Source organism: Mirounga leonina, unplaced genomic scaffold (genome assembly GCF_011800145.1).
Source record: "Mirounga leonina isolate KUSES-001 unplaced genomic scaffold, KU_Mleo_1.0 Mir_150, whole genome shotgun sequence".
Classification (NCBI taxonomy): domain Eukaryota; kingdom Metazoa; phylum Chordata; class Mammalia; order Carnivora; family Phocidae; genus Mirounga; species Mirounga leonina.
Genome location: NW_023270374.1, coordinates 8,977,479 through 9,004,742, shown reverse-complemented (window position 1 = coordinate 9,004,742; position 27,264 = coordinate 8,977,479). Strand labels below are relative to the sequence as shown.

General features: G+C 42.3%; 2 protein-coding genes across 5 annotated transcripts in view; both read right to left on the bottom strand.

Moving 5' to 3' along the window:
- KIF16B (kinesin family member 16B) overlaps nt 1–27,264 on the bottom strand; it is a 296,746-nt gene that overhangs the window by 87,854 nt on the left and 181,628 nt on the right. For 3 of the 4 annotated variants that reach the window (XM_035005811.1, XM_035005813.1, XM_035005815.1), the window contains 6 exons: nt 20,590–20,622; nt 20,177–20,230; nt 17,278–18,636; nt 13,373–13,525; nt 11,167–11,263; nt 10,395–10,445 (listed from right to left, as the gene is read on the bottom strand). In XM_035005811.1, the coding sequence (XP_034861702.1) occupies nt 10,395–10,445; nt 11,167–11,263; nt 13,373–13,525; nt 17,278–18,636; nt 20,177–20,230; nt 20,590–20,622 (1,747 nt within the window). The remainder of the gene's footprint in view (nt 1–10,394; nt 10,446–11,166; nt 11,264–13,372; nt 13,526–17,277; nt 18,637–20,176; nt 20,231–20,589; nt 20,623–27,264) is intronic. The other variant, XM_035005812.1, reaches the window with a different exon arrangement.
- On the bottom strand, nt 6,815–10,385 carry LOC118011219. The gene is given in 2 exon segments (XM_035005816.1): nt 6,815–7,338; nt 7,340–10,385. Coding segments are annotated over 2 exon segments (1,785 nt in total). The 5' UTR covers nt 8,692–10,385; the 3' UTR covers nt 6,815–6,905.

Here is a 27,264-nt window from a genome sequence, read left to right as displayed (position 1 = left end):
GTTGGAGAGGAAGGAGAACTAACATAAATGTCTCCTAAATTTATTTTTTATTTGAATGTAGCTATATTTTGAATATCTTGAGTTTCATGCTAGACAAGTAAACGTGTGCTGTATCATATTATATCCTATTATTTAAGGGAGCTTTTAAATTTCTATGGAACTATTTATTTTGGAATCAGTCCCAGTTTCTCCACATGTGGCAAAGAAGATGCTTAGACTTGGAAGGAAAGTTGGTCATACATCATATGAGGAGGTAAAGAAACATGAAAGGCCGGATGCACATCTTACAGCAGATCTGGATAAATATGGAGGACATTTCAAGGAACTTTAAATGACTTGCAGAGTGGATCTATTTAGAAATGAAAGGTCAAGCAAAAGTACATAATGAGTAACTTGGGTTATATTTCTCTAAATAAGAAATATCATCTTTTAAAATAAGATACAGAAAAATATTTTTCTGGTAGTTTTTAATGAAATAATGTCTTGTGTCAACAAATATGCTATTTTTCCATTGTTGGGGAAACACTATAGTTGGATCCTTAGCCAAAAAAAGCAGGCAGAACACAGGCTACATTTTTAATATTCAGATTAGAATCTTCCCTTCCTACTCAGGCTGTCTCCTTCAAAAGGGACAAATTAAGGAAATTAATAGGAAGTGGCATTAACATCCACTTGGATCAATGTCGGCACCACAGAGGGCACAGAATGGACCAATTCTACAGGGAGTCATCAACATTTCCCCTAAATACTCTAATTATGTACCAGATGGTGGAATTCAGTGTATGCTCTGACTAGGACAAGGTCAGACCTAAGGACTGCCGTTTGATCTCCGAGAGCCAAATATCCAAGGTTTGCTTCTCAAATACAGGCTGGGTTTTTATCAGCTTTAATGCAATTACCAATTCTCCTTTCTCTGTTCCCAGCATAGCTCATATTTCGATCCCCTCCTTTTTTTCCACCACACAGGCCATACTGATAGTTCTAGTTAGAGCTAGGATATATCAAGGACCTCCTATGCCCCAGCAGTTTGAAAACAAGGGTCTGGGGCAGATGATGAGGATCAGTTCCATGTTTAGGTATGAGCCATGTTATAAGAAGCAGAGAATAAAGATACCTTGTATGAGCAAGTGTAAATTATGAATAAAATCAAGAGTCAAGACATGTTTATATTCATCTCCAGAAGGTGATACCTGCCTCTGCTGTGAGGGGACCTTGTGCTAATGCCACATCATCTCTGAAAGCTGAGTACACAGAGCTGAAGTGGAGTTTGCTAAGAGAGGTAGTCACACATACTACAGGCGTCCCCTGACCATGCCTGTCACAACAGCCAGGCATGAAGACACAACACTAACCTGATCTCATTTTAAAGTGAGGTGAGTTAAAAATACTTCCAAGGGGAAACAGAAATAAGGGTTTTCAAATAAAGGAGTATTTCTTTAATTTTGATATAAATCTGTAGGGATAAACTAACCAAAATGACAAACTGTTGGACATAGATATTTGTGGAATATCTTATTTACCCTTAGTGGCCTTAGGGTAAATCCAAAAGGGTTGGCTAACATTTCTAATCCATGATTCTTACCAGAACAGATTATTTCATCCATATAGATCTGAGGTGATCAACATGGTTTCAAAGTTTGGAAAGACTGGGTATCTGATGAATGTTTCAACTTGAAACTATTAAAAATGTTACCATCTTTCTCTAGATCATGAAAGACTGGTCCCTTTAATGGTCATTATCTCTGGATAACTCACCATTAGATGGATGAAATTCTCAAAAGATTCAAGAATGGGTCTAGTATGACTGAATGAGAACAGGGCAAAAATTGCCAAGTGGCTCTTATGCCAAACATAAATATTGACAGCTTAGGATGTTCAGGAGGGAAAACCAGGTTTTCTTCTTTCTAGTTCTACAATGTCACTGATTACCATGAAAGTATCCCTCATCTCCACTCACTGATTTTGCGGAGCCCTGGTTTTGGTTCAGTCTGTGCTCAATTCTAAGGCCCAGGAGAAATTAAAGTTGGAAGGAGAGGGAGGATTCTATAGAGGGTGTCTGTAGAGCATATTATTTAAGCTTTAGTTAGAGGAGCAATGTTGAGCATACATGGTTATCTGCACCATATTCATGCTAGGACTGTATCCAAGCTTTTCTTCTATAGGAGCTAAAAATGCAAAGAACAAAAAGGAGACATAGGTTCATACAAGAGAACAATGGAATTGCAAAGAAACTTGCATGGGAATTTTTTTGGGGGGGGGAAAAAAACAACTCATAAAAAGAGAAATAATCTTTAATGTCTAGAAATTCCAAAAAAGAACTCACAAGTAAGAAAAGAATCAACTTCATAATACTTCCAAATATTCATCCCTAGCACAGTCATTCCTATGAGGAAAAATAAATCAATAAAAAAATTTACCTAGACAATGTCAAGAATAACTGACCAGGGAGTGACTTTGGCATTGCGGAAATAATGTATGTTCTGAAGTAAGAAGGTCTGAGTTTGATTCCAATTACCAATCAAGTTATCCTTTCTGAGTTAAATTCCTAAATTTGAAGTAGAGATTGATGACAATTCCTCCATCCCAAGACAATCACTGTGGGGCTCAAAAGGAGCAATACGTGGGAAAGAACTTGGTACACTGTGAACCACAATATAAAGGGTGGTTGGGATTGTTATCACTGTAATCCACTGCATCTTCAGCAACCAAAGATTTCAACCAGATATTAAAAGGCAGGAGAAGTGATTTACAATAGACTCTCCTTCCTTCTTATTAACTGAATCATTCAGTTCCATTGGACGCTATAAAAAATTACAAGGGTGCAACCCTAACAAGAGATTGGATGGTGGTAGTTTGGAGGCCATGTTGTATAAGAAACAGCAGAGGAACTGAAGGGTGTTGAAGGTAGAAAAGGAAAATCAGAGGAGGCGAGAGAGATAATGGTCCTCCCTGAAAGGCGGTTAGGTTATAACACAGACTGTGGAACAGACATGTTCTATTCTGTTACAGAAGAATGTGAAGGATGGATGAACCCTGCAGATGGAGATCACAGTAACGAAGATTATGGAAAGAATGCTCTAACAATAAGAGCAGTCCCCAGTGAAGAACTGCTCTGAGGTAGACAGTGATCAGCCTGGAGGTATCAAGAAAAGACTGAACCGGAAAGCCAGCTGAACTAAGTAACTTAAAAGGTCCTGTGACCTATGTTCTTCCCAGTACCTGAATACTTTCCTTAGGGAGAAGTCCTATAAGTTTTATCTGAATTTTACTTTAAATAAGAGCCTTAGACATAAAATATCACATGGTGAACTACTGTTCCCTATTTTTCTCTTCCTTACATAAGCAGCATTATACCCAGTGTTGCCATGGCTTCTTGGTGGATGGAGTGTTCTTTGCCCTTTGACTTTGGACGTGGTTGCATAACTTGTGTTGGCCAATGGGATGCTGGCAGCCATGATGCATCCACATCTTCTGTGCTTCTGTCATCATTATGATGGCCACTGACCCTTCAGCACAGACCTCAAAATGAGACATCTTGAGTAGACTAACCCTATCTGAGCTGCAGATGATATGGAGACAATGGTAAAGCCACCTCAACCTACTTACAAACCATTATTAAGAAATGAAAGCTTTTTTTAATGCCACTAAAATTGGGGGTTGGTCACCTGGCAATAGCGACTTATATAATATCTATCACAAAAGATATCTTAAATGATGAAGCAGAATTGTCCTAAGAGGCATACTGGAGGCTGTGTAACTAAATTAACAAAATAACCTCACTAGAAACTGGTCTAACCAATAAGACTGTTTGACCTTCAAAGAAGCAATAATAAAAGTGCTCTAATCTATTAATAAAAGGGAAATCATTTAGGAAAAAGAATGTAAATAAAAATTAGTGTAATTACTACTGCTGGGAGGCATAAGTATTCTCTCCAAAGGATGCACTTACATTTTTTTGAGTAATGAGAAAGGGTAGACAAATGGTTTTGAAATGTTTTTCAACAAAGACTAAATAAATTCACCCTGCCAACCACAAGTCTGTAAAACAGGAAGCTGCGAGCAAAATGGATTTTAATCAAATTCAGATGAAATCACTATTTCAAAGTACTCAAAGAGGTACTGTCTAGAATGCATTAACAAGTTCCACAATGTAAATGTTTATGCCCATACGACAACAATGGAAATGCCACATAACAAAGTATGTATGAACCTAGTTTTTTTTTTTTTCTGACGCAGGAACTCATTATAACTAAGAAGATCCCACGTTAGGCTGGATATGGAGATGCTCACACCTGCTCCCTATAGTAGCGTCATGGGCTCAGAACTCCTAAAGAATGAGCCAGTGGAGATGGAGGGAGGCCACCAGGACTGAAGCCACAGTGGGCAAAGGTGCAAAGACTAATCCGCTGGCTTCTACAGGGACAACCTAAGGTATGACAACCTTAGTACTTACTTCATGGATGGTAAATCAAATTTTCATATCAGGGAACCACACTTGCTCCCAAGGTAAAAAGTATGCTTAGGTGAGAGAAGAGACATGTAAAATTTGAACTGCCGGAGGCTGCTTCTATTATGTGGTGAGATCTGAATGTAATCCTCATTGTGACCTGTCTGGATCATAAAGCAGACTGAAGAAGTTACAATGAATAATACGACTTCTATGCAATGCTCATATTTGCTGCATGCTCCATCTATGAACAATATTAAAGACCATAACTCATAACCTAGTAGAACTATGTTTTTTTTTAACCTATGAAGACAAACGAGTCTAATATTTTTCACTCTTTGTTAAAATCTTTGTACTGTTTATGTACTGTTTCCCTTCCAACTATAGCATCCCTCTGCTGGCATCTTAAATTTCACTCCCTCTGTTCTTTATGATCATTAATTCTGTTTTTCCGATCAAGGATATTTGAGAAAATGCTCAAATGGGGCAGTTTTTAAGAAAGTATTTGCTGAAAAAAGCAAAAAAAAAAATTGAAATTAGGTGAAAATTATTGATATTAGAAGACTACTATGCTTTATTTGCGAAATTTCTTCCACAAGAGAAGATCTTCCAGCCAAGAATGTGACAAGCTAACTAATTCTAACGATGTCCTCATCAGAGACTCAAAACCCTTATGTATACGGCAATAGGGTGTGTGTGTGTGTGTGTTTGTGTGTGTGTGTGTGTATTGAGGGGGTGGAAGGGACAAAAACAGGCTCCATCTAAAAACATCTGAATTCTATTGCCTCAAAAAGACAAAAAGCCTCCACTTGGTTACTGCAGACAAGGCAGCAGCCATAGTGTGTGCATCCTAATGTGCCCTCCAGTTTCCTGCCCTTTCCTATTTGCTGCCCCAGACCTGGCTAGAGGAAAATTAATGACGAGATGGAGAACACATTAAGTAGCTTTTAATTCTGATGGGGAAAGACAGAAGGTCCTTACTTCCTGGCCAAAGGGAGACACTGAATTTTGGGATGGGCTAAGCTTTGACAGCGCCCCTCTCGTCAATTAGGAGTAGAAATGAAGAGAGGGGCGATGACATTTATGCTGCACATCATCCAAAGGTCTGCCCAGAACAGAGAATGACCCTTCCAGGCCAGGGTTAAAATAAATGGCTTCATGGAATCGCTTTGTTCAACTGCCTGCAACATTCTCTGAGTACCTACCATGAGCTTGGCATGATCCTGGCTGCAAGTGGCAGAGGGAGGACAGAGCAGTGAAGAACACCTCCTTCCTTCTAAGACTCTGGAGTTTAGTAGAACATACACACCCAAGAAACAGGAGAACACTGGCTGAGCAGCCCAGGATCCAATGAAATAACTAATAAATAAAAGACATGCAAACTGATTCCTCAATAGGAATGTTGAACAGAGGTGGATAAAAAGAAAGGGTCACTCAGAGGAGAGGAAGATTCTACAGGGCCTAGGTTCAAGCCTCTCACGGAGGAGGAGGGCAGCTGAGTACCAGATGGTACTTTGTGAAGAGAGATGTACCTGAGGCCACTATGGGCGTGACTCACCTTGGAAGGGAGGCCAGCAGAACACCTCGGTCAGAGGTTATGAGTGATGAAGGGTTAGCGGGAGGCAGAGAGGGAGGGCAGCCAGGGGAAAGTGCCAAAGGCCTTCTGAGGTGACCCTCCAGCTGATAAGATCACTTGAAGGAGCTGTGAGAAAAAGACTTGAAGATGAAGAGCCTTTCTAGGACAGAAGTAACAGAAACTGAGAGAAAGAACTGGCATGTGGGGGGCATGTGGCATAGGGGGAAGGGGAGTCAAAACTAAACCAACAAGTAAGGAGCTGAAATCACATAGGTTGGAAAATAAGAGTCAAGAAGTCTGAGAGGAGGAAGGAAAAGGCAATTAACTGAGCAAGAAGACACCGCAGGGCATGTGGTACTGCCTCCATTCCACGTATTAGAGGGGAGGGTATTTTAAATCCCTGGGTCCTTCCAGGAAGCTTGATGCATTACTAATGTGCTCTGCTACAGAGCTGTCCTAATCATGGCGAAAACAGAGGATGTCAGTGAAGGTCACTGCCAACCGGGCACTTTCTCAAGCAGCACAAATTAGCCTGCCGGAATCCAGCAGACACAGATTCCAAGCCACCATACTACAAGTCGACATGAAGCCAAAAACAATCAGAAATGCTTTAATCACCTCACAAATAATGAGGCAGACCCAAATTTACAAGGTTGAGGTTTAAGAAAATGACGCAGGGTGGTGATAAAGATATGTTATAAGTGCTCTGCTATCCCCTATTTTTCTTTTATCGGAAATATTTAGAATATTTACATTTTCTATTTTGGAGGTCTAGATTTTTCCAATTTCGGATCAATTAGCTACACAGAGATAGTCTTAGTTCTTGACTCTTCTCATCTTGTTCGTTTTATTAAAAAATCTCAAAAAACATGCAGTATATGTTTATAAGTTTCCTTCCTCGAGCCTTGTCAAATGTGAGATGAGCCACAGAGCCTCATCCTGAGAGCTGAGGATCAGTTTCCAGACCTTGGCTGCCGCATTCTGACTGCCCGGAAGACCCAGCATGCCAGCTAACAACTGGACGTTCTGGGCTTCTTCGAAGTGCCTGGCTGGGCTACTTCTTGAACTGGATGGGAGTTGGAGTTTCTCGAAGAAGGTAAGTTCGACAGCTGACAATGTTTTCTTCTCTGAAACAACAACACACCTGAATTCGCTCAAAGCACGGCATCTGGTCACATCAAATTGTGTTCCTGGAGGAGGTGTGTTTAGAGACTGGGCGTGGGGATAGAAAACTCGATCTTCCCTCAGAAGGGCAATGTGGGTGTTCAGAAGGACTAACGACAGGCACTCGTCTTGGGCGGGGTCACCCTTGACTGACAGTCGTGTAGAGCAATAACTGAACCTCTGCCAGAGAGGGGATGTTGACTTGCATATTTCCATGAAGAAAGTAAATCATGTCAACCAAGGTATTCCGGAATCTGGATGACAACCGAACTCCGTTTGTCAAAACTAAATCCGGGATTTCTGCTTTCCAATCAAGAGAAAGCTGAACCAGATCTTGCTGGAACAAAGGATGGTTAGTGCAGGCAGGGACCTCAGACTCAGGCAACAGGACAGTCAGGAGGTCACGGCATATCTGCTGACAGAGGGCTTTGTTGTAACTAAATACGGTGAGCAGGAGACTCTCTGCAGAGCCCAGGAATCTGATGCTCTGCCCACCAAAGCCAATTTGAATCTCCTCTAGTCCAGAGAGAGGTAGAGCATGAAAAACAGCCACTGAGCCTGATGGGTTATCTGAAAGAACCAAAGCATATAGCATGGAATGAAGCAGGAGCAAACATGCTGGCTGAGGGTCAGGTTCTGCACAGTTAGCAACAGCAAGCCAGTAAACACCCTGGACTCTGTTCATGTCACCCGAAAGTTCTGGCAGGTAATGAGCCACGTGCTCAAGAAAGTCTTCTAAAGGGTGCTCTTGAAGTTTCAGCATCCAGGCTGGGAACTGCACAAGGGTCTGCTTAAATGCACAGCTCCTTCTAGCACCTTCATATCCTAGGCGGCAGACTGAGCTTGGGCAGGAGCCTGGGGATCCTGCAGCCCCTGAGGCAGTGGGAAGGCCTGGTGCTTTGAAAGGCGCCGCACTCTCTACCGGCCTAGTGGTCCCTGCCTCCTCACTGTGGCTGTGGCCAGCCTGAGCCTCTCCGGGGAAAGAACAAGACTCCGAAGACCCCCCATGTGACTTCAGGGGTGCATCCAAGGGAAAGAGTTTCAGAAACGGCAGTCTTCTGATCAATGTTGTCACGTGGGAGGTGAGCCCACGGGGGTCACACAGGCTCCCCACATGCCTGCCGTGGTGGATCACCTCTGTGCCAGACTGTAGCAGGTGACTACCGGTATCTTTGTAAAGGTCTGAGAGCCTGTGGCAAAAATAGCGCAACCCACTGGTTCCTTCTGTCCTGCTATTTATCAGGGACTGTGGAGAGCTAACTTTTTTAGCAGCTAACTCTCCCTCAACTTGCTGCTCACCACAAAATGTTGAGGCTGGTGCCCTCTGAGGAATGCTGTGGGAGGCCCTCTCCTCACTAGAAATGCTTTCAGAGAGGACAAAGCAGAGTAACTTGCTTCGCCTGGTCTGCTTGCCTCCATTATTTATAGACACTTCTTGGGACAAATCTTGCAGCAAACTCCAGTGGGATTCGATTCCCAAGCTGTGTTCATCTTTATAAGGCATCAGCTCACTGAGATTTCCTGACCTATGCTGAATACGTTTTGTGTCGCCGGGGTTGCTTTCGTTAAGAAAAGTGATTTCAGGTAGATTGAAACATTTTGGTTGAAAACAGCTGTATGCTCAGGATGACTATGTCTGCAAGCACTGGTCTGCAGCGCCTTGTGTCCTGAGGGCTGGTGACTTCCCTGGCGGGCTCTCTCTTGTGATCCTGAGGAGGGAGCCATAGAGCCCAGGAAGCTCTGTGTCTTTGGGATGACCCTGGTGGTGGTTCAAATCCACCTCCCTCCCCTCTTCTCTGCTGTTGGTGTCAGTGACGTCTCTGGGCAGCAATGGGGCAAGATACCTTTTCTGTTCAAGATGTCAAAAACAGTTGAAATGGGGAGGTGGCAGTATCTTTTGCAAATCTTTTGCACATGAAGATTCTTGCAGTCATTGGTTTCATTGTGTAGACTAATGCAGAGGTTAAATTGAAAGCCTAAGCCATTCATACTGATTGATACATGATTTAAGAACAGATGATCTGATTCACAAACAGAACATCAATTTCCATATTACTTATCTTACAAATTGCTGAGTATTTGATAGAAAAAAAACGCTGCATGGGATTGATCCACAGTATCCATTTCTTGGTCTAATATTTTAATTGCTCCAAAACAAATCCTAAGATCTTTGATTGCATTTTCAAAAGGTCAGCCTCAGTTGTGAAAACAAGCCTATGACCATATGTCCAGAATGTAAAAGGAATAAGGGCGTACTTAATGACAATCAGATGACAAGGCCAAAAGAAATGGACAAGCATTTCCACCTTGGTCATCTTCCTCTTGCCTCTTGGCTCACTTCACGGGAATTCTTAATTATACCTGCCCTGGTTAGACCACCAGTGCCACAGCTACAAACCAGCTCTGTGAAAGGCCTACTGGGTGCCCGCTACAGGCCAGGCACAGTGGGCACAAAGAAATGAAGGGCAACATCCTGCTCTTCCCAAGGTTATCTGCTAGGGAGACAGATGTCCAGAGGAAGATAATGTCATTACTGCATGACTGAAGGGAGGTGTGGCAGTGGCCAAAGTCAGTTAAGCCTCCTGGGGCACACCCACCCCTTCATCTCTGTTCTGGAGTGTATGGGCGCCATCTGTGAGACTTCTACCACCTAGTACTTTGGGGGTGTTTTTGTTTTTTTAATTTAGGAGTGTATGAGAAGGACAAGTCCCTCATGGAGGAAAGTACAAGTAAAACCTTATAAATCATATGCCCAAATAAACCTTGGTTTGACAATCCACCAGAGAAATAAGCGAATCAACCAAGAGTATGTCTTTTGTACTACTGCCAACTCACAGTCTATAAAGTGAGCAGGATTTTTAAAACATCAAGAGGTACTCAGTTTCATTTCCAAACCCTGTATCTGATTCTGATTATATAATTCTGCCTTTTAAATACAGACCAAAGGAAAGGATACTGTTACAAATGAAAAACGGGGCCAGCGGCCTCCACCACAGTCACATGCCATTCAAATAAAGTCCAAGCAGTTTTCAATCTGCAGGATTCCGTTTAATTTTAAGTCCATATAATAGCTTGCCTCCCCTATTAGCCATTAATTTCACTGGGACTTCAAAATTCTGATTATGCAACTAAACATTAAGAAAATTTAATCACACAAGCATGCCATAATTTAAGGCGACCTTATCAATCTGAAAAATCATTACCTACCTCATATTTTAGCTTACGTTGAACAGTGCCATTGTGGAGTTTCTCATTATCCTGATAAGAAAATAAAAAGCCCTCTATATTAAATTATAGCTTGTTCATAGAGGGAAAAGAAACTGATTTGATTAGAAATATTTATGGGAACAAAATTCTAAAGAAGCATACTTGCTCAACAATGACAACCCTTCTATAGAATTTATATTCCTGAGGTAAACATGACTCTATCGATCCATCTGCCTGTAAGGGAACTGAAGCATCTAGTCCTACTCTTAAAATTCTAAGAATAATATTAAAAACAAAATTTCCTTAGGACACTTCTTAGGTTGCAGAATAGGAATGAAATGTTTTTATTTTGATAAAAATCAACATTGCAAATACCTATCTTCTCAAAAGCAAAATTATATATCTACTTAGGATAATTTATCAAGCAAAATTAAATACTTAAGGAAATTGGTTGTATTTTTGGAGAAAACAGAAAAATGTTATATGTAGAATCTTTATAAATCAAATAAAGTAAATGTTTTAGAAGACTGTACATTCACTTACACATTTTCCCCAGAAGTAAAACATTTTAAAATAAAGTTTCTCTTGAATCAGCACTGTTTATCACCTGTTAAGCTCCACCCAAGCAATATTTAATTTTTCTAGAACATTTTGCATCTCAATTTTCTCACTGACAAACAATAATAAAGGAGCCCATCACTGCCGCCGCCACCACCTTATGGCAAGGTCGTCTTGGAAACGTATGACCGATGGCTTGGCCCCCTCAGCTCACCTTCACCACATCGGCAGATGCACTGCTATCCTCACCAATCACGCGATGTAAGTCCTGAAGTCGTCTTTGGACTTCTTCTTCAATGTAAGCGCTGATCCTGCAAACAACAGAGGTGGGCTCGGTGGTACTTAAGGACTTCTAACTATACAGGGCATGTGAGATCCTTTCTTCATTATGCCCTTCAAAACGAGGAACTTTCTCATTCTAAACACCAACCATAACAACTCGGGACCTGGAACATTCTTCTACGTTCTAAGAAATCTAGTGCCATGTGTTCACTATCTGGGTTTTCCCAAAACAAGAAAGTAATGGACAAATAACAGAATCTTGAGGATAAAACGGAGAACAGGTGATCCCATCCAAATCTCTCCTGGATCTCCCTGGTAAAACCCCTGCTGCAGGGCGGAGAAGAATCACAGACACAGGTTTTGGAAGGCTCCATGGCCTCAGCCCTGACTTTGAGACCCAGCACTTCACTCAGCAAGCCTCAGTTCCCTCACATGGAAAACAGCGACAGTTATTTCTCACATCACAAAGTCATTTAAGAGGATTGAAAGAAAAAAAAAAGTGGATACAATCTCTGTGAATCTTCACTATCCCAAAGGAACAATGGCTTGAATTGTTTCTGCTCTGTCTTGTCTCTCCGTTGGTACCTGGCTGGGAGAAACCATATTTTAAAGGCCTCTCTATCTTCCAAACTCCCTGGCATGGGGCTGAGACGGTGGAAGCAAGAAATGGTTGACTACTGAGGCAGTTGTCAACTAGACATCTGGTACCCTCGAGAACGTAAGTGAAATTGTAGGAAGTACACACCATCCACCCAGCGGAACTGGGGAGACCAGGGAATTTCAGTTCCAGCTAAAATCCTTCTAGTGGCTCAGGCTGCGCACATGGAAGGCTCACTTAGTTCTAGGCTCTCCTTCCCCCAGTTCTAGAAACACTGATTAGATGGATTATTTAAAATGAACTGTTTTTGCATGTTTATGTCTGAGCACACTAAAAAAGAATCTGCTTTCGGGGCGCCTGGGTGGCTCAGTTGGTTAAGCGACTGCCTTCGGCTCAGGTCATGATCCTGGAGTCCCTGGATCGAGTCCCGCATCGGGCTCCCTGCTCGGCGGGGAGTCTGCTTCTCCCTCTGACCCTCCCCCCTCTCATGTGCTCTCTCTCATTCTCTCTCTCAAATAAATAAATAAAATCTTTAAAAAAAAAAAAAAAAGAATCTGCTTTCATCTCTCTAAACACATGCACAGTCCTAGAAACATTTCGGTACTACTGACCATGCCTGGATGAATTTCTGAAATGTTAGGTAAAGAGATTAATATTGTAGGCAAAACAGCACAGAAGAATGGATAGGGTAATAAAATGTGGTAGTTACCTTTCAGCACCGAAAGGAAAATCATACACAGCTGACCCAGAGCCAAGGGCGCTTACAAATGAATTACTTCTCTGGACCTTTACTTAAATGTTAAACTAGCCCCACCGAAGATGCAGACCTAGATTTAAGGGGATACAGAGGCTCATAGCATTCTGAATACATTTTGATATCTGAATACATATTGTCTAATGCCCAGGGCTCATGACTGCCCAATCTGAAATATCCCCATGACACAGATGGAGTTGAGGAAAATAATCCATTTTCTTAGAGGCAAAGAATGATTAAGTCAATTTATCTGAAAGCTCTAAGCCACAGAGCAATTTACAATGCCACTCAAGTTGAAAATCATTTTACTATAGTAGCATCAGATGTATATGCTATTCATGATCATTCTGAATATACTGGTACAGTTTTTGTTACAGACTTCATCTATTTGTAATTAATATTTCCATAAATTAACTGTCAGCACAAGGTCCTTCTTCTTGGTATGGTTCAATTAGCTCTACTTCTTTGTTCCTCTCAGCTTGGACTTGGTTCACTCCTTTCTGGATGAGGTGGTTTCCCTGCACCTTCTAATTCTACCTGCTCACACAACATTGCACCAGCATTCCTTGGATCTGGTTGGCCAGTCCCCAGTCTTTGGTTTCCTTCAAATGATACCTCTCCCCACCAGGCAGCAATTGATGGAAACAAAGCATACACAATTCAAGGACACCTATCACTTGTCACCTTTGATAGATCTCTCCATATGCAAACTGGACCATATGAGGTACAATAAGCCATTAACTCATATCACAAATGTAGATTTGGCATCAGTTTAATGTCCAGTACCTGGCATCCATCAGAGGGACCAGGTGAGACTTTTCAGCACTGGGTGGCAAGCTGGAAGAAGCAGCTTTTCCCTCCAAGGTCCCACGATGCCCTTTTTGAACACCATCAACCTCACAGATCTTCTGCTTCAACTGTTGGATTTCATGCTCTAATCTACAGAGATGGGAGTTACATTAATTAATTTATTAACAGTATTGCCTGAGCATCTTCAGTGGGTGGGACACTGTTCTAGAAACATGGGGGATCTAGACAAACACTTTTTGCAAAGAGCTTTACCTTCTAATAGAAAGGGTACCATATCAGACAAGATTTAAGTGATAAGGAGCCACAAGAAGGATTCAGAACAAATGCTGTAGGGGTCCAAAGTTGGAAAGAGTTTAATTATCAAGGGCAAAGATGTTCCCACTGTGCCCCAAGCCAATCCTCTGAGGCAGATGGGCAGGATTCTGAGCCCCCACCACTGCTTCAGTGAAAACAGTTGGTCTTTGATTTAATATCGGGATCCCCCCAAATACTTCAGTATGACAAAAGAGATCGAAACTTTAAAGAATTTTTAAAAACCACCTATCTAGGAGAATCCACGGCGTCAAGGCAGTTCTAAATTGAGTCTTCAGAGACCAGTGGGAATTCGGATGTTTGGAGATAAGGGTGAAGGGTTCTCCAGGTGCAGAAAGCAGTATGAACAAAGGCCCACATCATGAAAACTAGGAATCCACTTTGGCTAAGGCAGAGGGTGTGGAAAAGGGAAATAGGTGAGAGACCTAGGAAAGCAAGGTCAGTATCTTGAGAAATTAAAATAAACCATAAATTGTTGAACCAAATATTTATTTCCAATGATAAATGATACATCTAATACAAGGTAAAGTATGTACAAGGCCATTCTCCTGCTGGCCCCGGCATGCTTGAATCCAGGGCCGTGAGACCAGAGGGCCAAGCTTGCCAGTAAACATGGTCCCTGGGACCAGGTACACGAATCCCAGCCAAGGGCTACAGCTCAGGCACTGTGTGAACTTGGGCAAATTAATGAAATCTGGGTCCCAAGTTCTTCATACACCTAAGGAGAGAATCAACTAGTCTTCCAAATTCCCTCAGTTCCAAACTTCAGAGATTCTAGCTTCAGATGCTGGCGTACCATGATATTGCCAGCTCTCTGGTGTTACCAACAGCAATTTGAGCTGTCCTGAACATGAGAGCCAAGTTCTTAATTCTCAGAAATGTGATTACAAGGTCACCAGGTCAGCACTCATGGGTTTCACAGAAGGCAATGCCCAGCTTAACTTAGCCCTTCATCTGTGTACTGATGAGCAAGTACTTAACGAAGCATCAACTTGCACAGTATGAAGTATTTTCAAAGGAGGAAGAAGAAACCATGAAAAATTGATGTTAGGGGCCAGTTGGTGGGCAAAGAACCAGGGAACAATATTAATATAAAGTCTCAGAGATGGTAAGAAAAATGAGTTGCATGTAAGTGAGTAACTGCCAATGTTCAGAACTAAGATGACACGTACTGGAGTTGTTCAAGGACCTCCTACAGTGCTGGAACAATGGAAAAGACTCCACAGAGCAAAGGGTTTGGTGTGGGGCCCTGAAGCCCAAACAGGATTTATACAGGGGGCAAAGGAAGCAGGGTATCGCAGGAAATGGTCTCAGCACATACCTGGGCCACAGCCCTGGGGCCAGCAGACAAGAGGACACAGTGGCCCAGAGTGGGGCGGTGAGCAGACCTTCCACCTTCTAACTGCACGACACTTGTCCCCAGTGGCTATATAACCACTGGGTGAAAAAGAAGACAGAAAATGGATTGAATCTTGTTTATGAGGAAGCCAAAGAAGGAAAGCCAAGTTCAGTGCACTGTTGTCTGATCTGGTTCCATGCGAATTTAAAATTTCATGCTTGTGGGATTTCACGAGGGGCGGACTCGGGCTGCACGGCAGGCCCTGGCTTAGCCATGAGAACCCAAAGAGATAACAACACGCAAAACCAACACCCACAGAAAGCTGCAGGAGCATCACAGCCAGAGCAAAGAGCTCAGAAGTGTTGGCCTGAATTAGGTCTTAGCAAAGTCTACTCCATCAAAACACATGAAGCTGAAAGCATCCTTTGTGTGGCTTCTGGAGGAACGCTGACATTGGGGAATCACTTCCATGGAAATCACAATACTGTATCCGCTGTAATAGAGTATTAATACTAAATGGCCAGGGAGTGAAGCTGCTTGACAAAAGCCAGGGACATCAAGCTAAAAGCTCACGCTGCATTCTTGCTGCACACTGCAAAGTATAAATTGAGAGTGTGCCCTCCACTATTTTAAATTTCCTGGGGCTGGAGCTTTATCCAGCAATTTCATTTACATAACATACCTGCAATCATTTTCTTAAACCTCCAACCTATTTCTCCCAAGTAATAGCATTATGGTTTTTTATTGTTATTTCTTGCTGGTTTGCTAGAAGGAATTACCAGAGAGCAAAGGTAAATAGAACCCACAGTATAAGCAGATCATTTGAGAGGGATGTTGTCCCAACCTGCTCGGCAAGATGATGGAGAGAGGCTCCAGCCTCACAGCAGGTCTTGCTTTGTCATCGGTATGGATCCCAGGCCTCTGCCAATGTCAAGCTGGGCTCCTACAAGCCAGCTGACTGGGCTTTGGTTACAGCTCCTCAGGAGATGCTTGTGGGTGGTTAGAATGCTGGAGAGCGGGCAGCGGTCCAGGCCCTCCAACCTGGGCTTCAGGTACAATCTCAACTGACCAAAGGGTTTGGAGCTAAAGAAAATGCACAGGCCCTGGTCTCCTCTGCCCCCTTCTGTAAGAGTGAGGACTCTGAGGCCCAAAGATCAAAGAGCTTGCCAAGGCCAGCCAAGCAGAATGGGGCTGGGCCAGGATATGAACCACCCCCCTACCCACCCTGGTAGGACAACAAATTGGGTGATGCTTGCACACCAGGCAGCCTACAGATTTTTGGGAGGCTTGGCATCATGTCTGCTGGGCTACCAGAAAAAGTGTTCTCGAATTCATGTATTTATTTCTTTTGAAAACCTACGGTGTAGGAAGCATGGTGACAGGGAATGGGTGGGAGAAGATAAATACTCTTTCTTTACCATGAAAATAGTGCTAGTTCCTAGTTTTAGTTTTCACAACACCAAAAGAAATGTAAGTAAATCATCACCACACATGCTTAAAAATACCACTGTGTTCAGAATCACCTGGAGAATTTTGTTTGTTTACTAGTTTACTCTTTAATGCAGAATCCCGGGGCCTCCCCAAATACTGTGAATCAGGAGGGGTAGGAGAATGGCTGTTTTTCAGTTTCCCACCGGGTGTGGACATCAGCACAGGGTGCAGTCTGCGCACGAAGGGATGATGTTTTATTGTAACCAGTGTGGTCCCAGAGAAGATGGTAAGCCCATGGTGAGGATGAAGGGAGTGGAGAGGATAGGAAAAATCCAGAAGAGGGACTCAGGAGGGGGTAAAGAAGGGGACAGGGAGAAGGAAAAAAAGAGGGAGGAAGGGAAGGTAAAGAGAAAGGGAGAGAGAGGGCCAAAGGAGGGCAGGGAAGGAGGGGAGGGGATGGACCCAAGGGAGGGGGCAGGTTGGAAGCTGTCCTATTTATCAAATACGAACACATTCGCATTCATTCCATAGGTCAGTGGAGTAAGGGACAAGGGCTTTGGTTTTCTTTATGTGTTTTTTTCAACTGTAAGCCAACGATTCTAAAATGAGGATCCTAAGGAGAAAAGAAAACGTTTAGGGGCACTTTCTCAGCTTTGGCTTGACAATAACCATTTGCTGGTGTATTAGAGAACACACAGGCAGGAAAGAATTACTTTTGTAAAAGACAGTGAGAGACACAGCAGGAGGGGTGGAAAACACGCAATCATTTGTGTGCCACGCTCTCCCTTCCCGGTCTCACCTCTCCCTGTCCTTCTCCAGGGCTTCCTGCTCGGCTTCCAGGCTGGCCCGGAGCCCCGACTGCTCACTGCTGCTGCTGTTCAGCGTGGCCAGCTTCTGCCTCTGCTCCTCGATCTCCAGGCCCAGGGTGGAGCGCCTCTGCAGGGCCGAATGCCGCCTCTCCAGCCTGGCCACGGCCCGCTCCAGCGCCTCCCTCTGCTGCTTCTCCCGGGACTCGAGAATCTCCTTCTCCTTCTTCCTCACTTTTTCCTCCTGACGTGCAATGTTGGCAGTGAATTCAAAGGTGGCTTGGAGCTTCTGCAGCTGGCTCGCATTGGCCTGGTACTGTGCAAGCTGTTCTTCTTTCTCTTCCATTTCTTTTTCCACTTGATACAGAGTGTTATCTAAGCCGAGAGGACCTCTGTCAAGGATTTCAAACGCTCTCTGCTTCTCCTCCAACAGGGTCGGCAAATGATTCTGCAGGAGGTACTGGAGCTGGCGTTCTTTATACTGCAGCCTGTATTCCGCCGGCTTTATTTTCTCTAGATTTTGAGCCACCGGGGTGACATCTGTGACGCTATCATCATTGTTCTCCAACAATCTACCATCTTCTTCATTTGCAGATTTTAAACGCTCCAGGAGCTCCTGTTCTTCCTCAACTTCTTTTTTCAGGAGGTCCTTCTGCTGAACCAGGTCTTTCTCCAAGTTGGCTAGCTTGACCAGCTGCCTTCTCTTGAACTCTAAGAAATGCAGCTGAGCCCTCTCTAACTCCTCACCGTCCTCATCCCCTTCGGCCCGGGCCTCCTTCACCCGCAGCAGGGACTCCCAGATACCTTCCAGGTCCTTCTTCTCCTCCTCCACCCGCTGCACTTCGCCTCGCCGGAGGAGCCGGATCATCTCCTGCTTCTCGCGCAGCTGCTCTTCCAGATGCACCACAAGCATGACCTGCTCCTTCTCCTGCTCCTCCAGCCTTTTCTTCTCCAGTTCGAGCTTGGCGTACTGCTCATCCTTCTCCCTTTTGAGCCGATCCAGCTCTTGAAATATCTGGAGCTTCTCGGCCTTCTCGTTGTTGTTGAGTTCTTGCAGCCGCTGGAGCTCTTCTTTGACTCGGAGAAAGCTCTCCTCCTCTTGCTTCTTCTTCTGCAGCTCGATTTCCTGCTGTTCCCTCAGCCTTTCCTCTTCAAACTTTTCCTTCTCGGCGAGCAAATCCTTCAGCTTGCTCTCAATGTGGAAGCTGCGGCGCTTGAGGCTCTCCTCCTGCTTGCGGATCTGGAGCTGGACAATCTCCGTCTCCTTGCGCTGAGTCTCCACCTCCTGCTGCATCCGCTCCAGTTCGGCCTTATCTGACTTTTGCTTTTCTTCCATTTCTTCTATGAGTTTCCTGAAATGCCAAATGTTGGCTGATTATCATTTGATGGCTAAGCACAAATGTTGTTCTAACTTTTCTCTAACTGAAATGTTCTGAAAATGGACAGACAACACAAAGTCAAACGCTTTGCAAAAATAAAAAGTGGAGGGAACTGCTTTTCTTTTCATTTCCAGCAGCATCATGCTTAACTTTTTTACTCTGTAACTGTCCAACATATCATTTGCCTAATCTCCTGAAGTAGCCTCTGATATCATTTCTTTGTAGAGTCTATAAGCATAATGTGTTATGCATGATATAATTTTAAAAGCCCCCTGAGCTCAAAGAGAAAGAACCATGCCCAATTTAAATTTAAATGTGAATAATTTTATTCAGCCCAATGGCTAAAATTCAATAGAAATTCAGTTAATTCAGTTACAAAATGACATTAAATAAAAATGCTTATGCTGTCTTCAACTCATTGGGGTCAAATATCAAAGTCAAGATAATCGACAGTTCATTGTTCCAGCTCAAATAACCACATGCTATTTAGCATTTAATCACTAGTTTAGGACAAATGGTAATCACCAAATGGCCCAAAATATTAGTTTATTAACATGTAACGCTGAAAATAACAGGTGTCTCCATGAGAATACTGAGATGCATGATTGCAGAGGTGACATGTCATATTTGGTCCTGCAGAACAAATGATCCCCACGGGGGCTAAATCTGTGTTTTGAGGTTGGGATGCCTCCAAAGAAAAAACACAGGGCGTGCAAAATATCAATACGTGGCCTCTATCTCCTGACCCACCTAAGATCTATTATATATGATGCTGGAAACTAAACTAATTCGTTTGTAACATCTAAACTCCAGAGTCCAGAAAATAAATATCCAATCTATAAATTTTCTGTGGCCTTAGTTTCTACTCCAGTATCTATCCTTTCTCCATTTCTTGGCTTGTTAAATAAGATGGAGGGGGAAGAAAATGCTTAGCTTTATCAGACAATTACATTCAGAACATATTAAAAGCAAAACAAAACAAAAACCTCTCCAAATGAGCTAAACAAACACACACACACACACACACACACACACACACACCCAGGAGAAAAGTGAGCAAAAAATATAAAGAAACAAATTACAGAAGGGAAATACAAATGGCCAAACAACATAAGCAAAGATGTTTAAGAGGGGAAGAGGCATAAAGGAAGGGCAACTGTCATTCTTTGGGTTTTTTTAAAACCTCAGGCGATATTACTAAGGAGGATATCCTTTTGAATTAAATATAAGTAAGCATATACTTGGCGTATTAAATTTAGCAAGTGCATGAAATTTGACTACTGACTGTATTCCCCCTTTCTCACGAGTATTTGAAGATGTACTATTTGAAAAGTTCAAACGCGCGGTAAAATGAACCAGCTAGAGGAATGACCTGCAGTTATTAGACACGTAAATACCTGACACAGAACAATAAGAAGGTCCTGAAAGAGACCCCGATGAACTCTGTCTGAAAGATTAATGCAAGACTCCAAAGACTACACTAGTGTTAAAACTGGTACCCCACGTGGCTTACCTTTTACTTTCTAATTTTTCAAGTTCTTCACGCTGTTGCCGCTCAAATTCAAGTCTAATAAAAAATCAAATGAAGATAAGTCACTTTTCTGAAAGAGCTTTTCTCTTTCTCTCTTATTCTCTGTATATAATTGCATATTACAAGGAGCATCCATTTTTAAGCATTATTTTTAATTACGATGGATTAGCAAGTTTAAAATGTTTTCTTTGCTCTACCTATGCCTATGATTAGAAATTAGACATATGTTTGGGTGCTTGCATTCAGGCAGAAAAGAACATATTTTACTTGAAGGAAAACAAACAAACACCACTGTACTGAAAAAGCAGAGTTAAAGGAAACTTCTAAATGATAAGCATGTCTATTCTACGCAGCTTAGTCACTGATAAGTGTATATAAAAATGGAGAATCTCTACCTTAGACAGATGGGTCCTTTTATAGGGAAAAGACTGCCAGGGAGGTAGAGAGAGAGAGAGCACAGACATCAATTAAGAAAAGAATTAACTGGGGGAAAACATGAGGAGAAAAGCAGTAAGGTACTTAAAAGCCAACAGCCATGCACACATTGAAACATCTTTTTATAAATATCACATTTCCCAATAATTTCTCGAAGCAAAGACTCCAAAGAGTTAGCTGTGTTATGTTTGCACATTTCCCATCATAACGATAGCACTAATAATGAGTACCAATAATAATTGTGACAGTAGTCAAATCCATAGTTTTACCACTTTGTACATGGTTCTACCGTAGGCAGGTTCATCAAGAGACTCCTATGACCAGTAGTTCTAGGATACAAGTAACTGGGGACTACATAGTTTGTGAATGGGTTTACCAGAGAGCGAGCAAAATAAAGGGGGTTATAGTCACTGGGAATTTTAAAACAACTTGCTAAAATATTGATAACAAAAGCTGATTTCTTCTCAAATACTAGACTTACTGACTACAAGATTTCACTCTTCTTAAACAGCATGAACAGTAATTCTTTTTTTTTTTAATTTAACCACATATTTATTGCTCTTTCTTCCTTTCTGTACCTTCAAACCTCCATTTGGGACTATTTTCCTATTGTCTGAACAATATATATATTTTTTTATTCTTATGTTAATTCCCATACATTACATCATTAGTTTTAGATGTAGTGTTCCATGAATGAACAGTAATTCTTAAACTTACACATGTTCCCGTTATGGTAAATGGCAGATACAGCAAAAAAGCAGAACTACGGAAAAATTCATCACAAACTTTCCTTGTATTATGTGCAAATGCAAACTGGCAAAAGTTACCTTTACAAAGAGCTAACAAATGTTTCAATTAGATGTGTTATCCATTTAATTTGGGCTATTAATGAGCATAAGATGTTTGGTGGCTTTTGTAAGCAGACCTGCGTGCTGTGCTGAGTGCTTTACCCATGTTAGCTCACTTTGTCTTCCCAGCAAATCCTAACGATAACGAATAGTATCTCCATTTTACAAATGAGGAACCCAGTGCTCAGATATGTGAAAGAACTTGTCCAAGGTCATAATGGTGAGATGTGGTAAAGCCAGGATCTGAACCCAGGGCAGCCTACTTCCAAAATACCAGCACTTAACTCTTAAGCAATGCTCAGATTTGTGATATACAATAAAAGAATTATATCCTTCACTGAAACTTGTCATTTAGTGTTATACGTATCCTCCTACCAAAAGAAAATAATCTGCAGATTATAGGCATTGCCATCCATGAGAAATCAATCACATAAACGTATATGAAAGGTATTTGCCAATACTCAAGCTCAGCACATATGTCATTACTCTAAGTAGGGATAAGGTTTCATTAAAGTTATTATATGACTGTTCTCTTGTATACAACAAAAGAGAGAACACTGGAAATATTTCATAGTATTTTTTAGACTTCAGTGCAGTTTAGGCTTTCTAGAAATATTTACACAGTCAAAAAGTATCACTAGATAAAAAAAACTTTTAAAATCAGAGAACTTCCCTAATGGAACTGTCTTTAGTCTCTGTTTTTACTTTCTAAGAACAGCTCACAGAACCACGAACACACACTGCTCTGACAATGTCACAGGCACGTGGTCATAAGCCAAATGCTCTGAGAGTTGGGAGACCCAGGTTCAAATGAAATCCTATCACTGAGGACCTGTTTACAAGGGGCAGGTGCTGGGCTGGGTTCTTAGTGGGCAATACCCTCATTCTGTTCTCCCAACCCTGCCAGGCTGACATGTTTCTCATTCCCATTTTATAGAACAAAAACCTGAGGCTTAAAGCAAGTAAGTAGCAGAGGGAGAACTTGAATCCAAGTCTGATATTAAAATCTGGGCTGTTGACCACTACAATTGTCGCTAGTGAGCTGCGTGATCTCAGGAGGTCACAAAATGTGGGTGTGAATATCTTCATCTCTCATGTGATGCTCTGAGCACCCTTTTTTTTTTTTTTTTTTTTGAGCATGGCATCAGGCATAGGGGGGTTTCAGGGATACAGCAGTCTATAAAGGTGACACGGTTTCTGACCCCACAGGACTCTCAGTCTGTGACAAATAAACACAAGTGGGCACCCAATGAGTCGCAAGCTAGGACTGAAGGACGCAGTGTTATAACATACAGAGTGGGGTACTGATCCCAGAATTTGGTACTACCTAGAATCAAGGCAAGCTTCCTGAGGAAACGTAAACCTAAGTTGTGCCCTTCTTCTTCATGCATAATAAAGAAATTCAAGAGAAGCTCAATAAAACCAGATCTTGGCTTGCTATGGGGGAAGTGGCAAGACACGAAGCTTACAGGACAACAGAAGCCAGATAGTGAAGAGCCTTGGAAGTTATATTAAGGACTCCGAACTTGATCCTAAAGATGGTGGCAGAAAAGTACCTTGGGACAGTGTTGTCGAAGAACACACAGAGCTGGTGTTCTACAGAGAACAGATAGGAGGGGAGCAATACGGGAAGCCAAGAAACTAGGAGGCCACTATAGTCACGTAAATGAGAGCTGATGGAGGCAAGACCTGGTGTAACTGGGATAAAGAGATCTCTGATCTAGAGGTCAAGCTGACAGATCTTGGGGGTTGTGATGAGAAAGGAAGAGTCAAAGATGCCCTCTCAGGTGTCTGGCCAGGCTACACAGGAGGTGGGAGGGCAAAACCTAACTACCAAGGGGATGAGTTAAAAGGTCTGCAGGTGTGAACATAAATTCTAGTGATTATGAGACCACGTATGAGTTACTTAACCCTGGACACTTAATTTTCACAGAAATCAAAGAAAATAATAAGCCCTACCTCAAAGGGTTGTAGCCAAGATCAAATGAGGTAATACATGCAGAGTATGTAGAGCACCTGCACATATTAAGTGCTCAAGTGTTGCCTCTTATTGTTAGGATCCACTGGGATGAGGAGGAGCACTGGGGACAGAGCCAGTGGGGGAGGCAGAAGTAGTGATGGTAGCTATATCAGTGCTAGTACTCCCAGTAGCAAGGATAAGAGTAGTAGCTAACATCCACTGAAGATCCATTCTATACCCTGGTTCTGAGGACTTTGCATTTAACTCTTATAATGGCCCTTGAGGGAGGCGCCATTGTTATCCCATTTTAAATGTCAGAAATGGCCATATTACTAGTAAATGGCAGAATCAACCTTGACTCTAGAGCCCACAATTTTAATCTCTTCTCCACCCTGCCTTCAAGAAGGTAAGCTCAATTTTATAACTGTTGAATCTAATGATTCCAGAGGGTCATCCAAATTGAGATGTCCAATAGGAAGGGAGATACATATGAAGATCTAGCTCTCAGGCCCTTATCAAGGATGGAGACACGGACTTGGGATTCACCAGCATCTAGATTGGAACTGAAACCACAAGAGTGGATGAGGTTACCCAGGATGTATGTATGGAATGAGAATAAAGGAGCTTAGTGCAAAGTCTGGAAGACCACAAACACTACAGTGACCAGCAGAGAATGAGGCTAGGGAGCAGTTAAAGACACAGAGAGAAGGTCAGGAAAGGGGGTAGGCACAGGAAAGCAAAGGGAAGGGGGAGCAGTAGTATGAAATGCTTCAGGAAAGTCAAGTAAGATAGGACCCAAAGAGAACTCAGCAACATGGAGGTCACTGGTAAACTCGGAGTGAGCTTTGTTGGGTTGGGGCCAGACTGCAGTGGACTGAGGACTGAATGGGTGGAAACTAGAGGCTGATTGTAGATACAGTAGAGAGCTTTTTCAGTAATTTTAGTTATGAAAGGGGGCTGTGGTAGTTTTAGGAGAATGGGTGCTCATTTTAATAGCTGGAAGAGACTTGTGCAATATTTAAACCCTAGTATAAACAAGCCAGAAGAGAGAAGGTATAAAAAACTGGGGACAGAGTTCCCATATATGAACATGGGACAATTTCTCAACCTCTCTAAGCCTCAATTTCCCCATCTGGAACCAAACTCAAGAATAACCCTGGTCCCTTTTGAGTGGAGGATCCTATGAAAGTATATAATGAGCACTTAGCAGTTAATAAATATTAGCTATGAATCCTAGAGCATCCAGAGTACAGGTAGGGGAAGACAAAGAGCAATTTGGCCATTGGGATAGGAAGGACGGAGGAAAATATGAAAGCAAAGCAGACACGGGCTGTGACAGTGTTGTTCTCTTAGGACTTCTGTATTCTCTGTGAGGTCAGAAGCAAGGTTCTCTGCTAAGAATAAGGAGGAAGGTGGTGTGGTTAGAGGCATAAAGAACATGGAGATTATTGGTAATAGACAAAGAAGCCAGCAGGCAAGAGAACTGATAAGAACAACAAGCAACAGGGAGTGGGTGGGCATCATTCAAGCTTAGAGATTGTCAACTTACAGAGGCACCAATCTCTGTGTGGATGTGGCTTTCTCTTATAGCATTGAGCTGAGATACTGGATACAGGTTCAGGGCAAGGAGACAGTTTAGTGGACCCAGCCGGCTCTCTGACAAGTGAAAAAACCAAAGGACTATCTGAGCATTTGGGAAGAGGATGGCTCAAGTGTTGAGAATGAAAACTTGGCTGGAGAGAGAAGTAGGGGCAAGGCAAGGCTTACAGGTGAAAGTGAAAAATCTAAGAAGTTTCCAGACTAAAGACATGAATTCACTTATGTAACCATGAATATCCACATGGAATCACCCAAGGTAACAGGACTGAAAAAGATGGCGACGCTTAGAAGGTAAGTAGATGACAACAGTAAGGAGAGACAGAGAGTGGGAGAGCCAGGTGCCATAAGTGAACAGATCAGAGTGCTCTGGGGGGCACAGGAAGGGTGGTCTGAGGGCAGCTGAGTCTCTGGGCTGATGAGATCCCTGGCTCTTCCTCAGTAGAAGTTTTCATTTTAGTACATCTGGGTGTGATGAAGAAAGGAAATATACTTGGACCAGTGGTGGCTGTCAACCTCAGATGTAAGAGGCCACAGCTCTGACCCCTCCTGAAGAGTGGCATCTAATGACATGGAAGGTTCTGAGTCAAGAAATCAGAGACAGTCCCACTTTAATTCTTAATGAAGTATGGATGCATTTCTATGGCCTGTTACTGAAAAAGGAAAAATTATGCTTGGTTTCTACCAAAAGGATTATGTCCATGGTAACTAATGACTCCCAGTTCCTAAAAAATAAGAGTTAAAAAAAAAAATAAAAGATGCTCAGTCTTAACTTTAAATTAAGTCCTGAGGAGAGAGTCATAATTACAAAGTCAAGAACTATATTTTAAAATATGAGGTGATATTGGCTGTTGCTGGTACTGTATGACTTCCATTAAATATTACATATTTACTAATCATACTTTTAAAAATGCACCTCTTTCCTTAATGATAATTATTTCAAATACCAAACCTCAATAGACTGTAAAATATAAATGTGAATATGTTAATATCAAGGAAAGAATATCAACTCTAATTGTATTTTAATGTGGCTTCATTTTAAATAAATGTAATTCGCTATCTTATTTTACTGGAATTATCTTGGCCCCAAATGCTAATTTCCTAAATGTTACAATTAAAAGGAAAACCACGACAGGATGTAATTTTTGCAGCTGTTTTTAGCATTTTAAAATGACATCTGGAAATACATATACTGTGGTAGGTCCAACAAAAAAGCATAGCATACAATCTATTTTTATGAGAAACGGCCTTTTTTTTTTTTCTTTTTTGCATTAAGAGGCATCTAGCATTTTTAGGTATAATTGCACATCTTGCAATTTATATTCCTGTTATCATCAGCAATGAAAAAGCAAGGGGGTGGGAATTTCTCAGTTTGAACCATGACATTGAAAGTGAGACTGTGATTATGAAAAAAAGAAAGAAAAATTTTAAATGAACTGAAAGCATAAATATTCCTGCCCTTATGTTGTGCCAATGGTGATTAGTTTTGTACCTTTGATGTCGCTTCACATTTGAAAAGGAGGAAAACAGCTACTCAAGTCCAACCAACACTCGAGCTGGCAGCTGTGGTGGAGGTGGGCGTGGAGGGCAATGGAGGCTGAGCCCCCGACCCCAGTATGACTGGAAGGCAGTCACCTGACAGTAGAGGTGAGCTGAAGGCAAAGCAGTCTCCATACTCTCCACATGGATATTCTCCATAGGATGTGAACAGGTAAGGGGGAAATCCTTGGGCACTGGGTAAGCCAGAATTTTTTCCACATGATTTTTAGGTTCCAATCAAATATAGAGATGACCCCATGGGTGTGCAACCTGTGAAGATGCACAGGGTCCTGCATTCACTGTCTACTGCCGCCATCTTGCAATTCTTAATATTTGAACAGGAGGCCCCAGGTTTACATTATGCACTGAACTCTGTAAATTATGTATGCGTTCTGATCAAGTATATGTCAGTTTTTAAAGAACCCCCGGCCTGTTACCTGGAATGGATGGTGGTGGTCCACAGTCCAGATTCTGGAAGGGCCAGATGGAAAGCAGCTAGAAAAGACCAGAACTCCATGCTAGATGGTTCACTTCTCACTGACCCTTCACAAGGGATTAGGTTTCCACAACAGTGGGTTCTGTAATGGCTAGACCAGAATGGCTGATCTTCTTACCTGCCTACTCCCCTCAGGAACTTCCAGCCAGTTTCAAATCACCTTACAAATGAGCAAACTCCCAAGGAGACTGGGGGA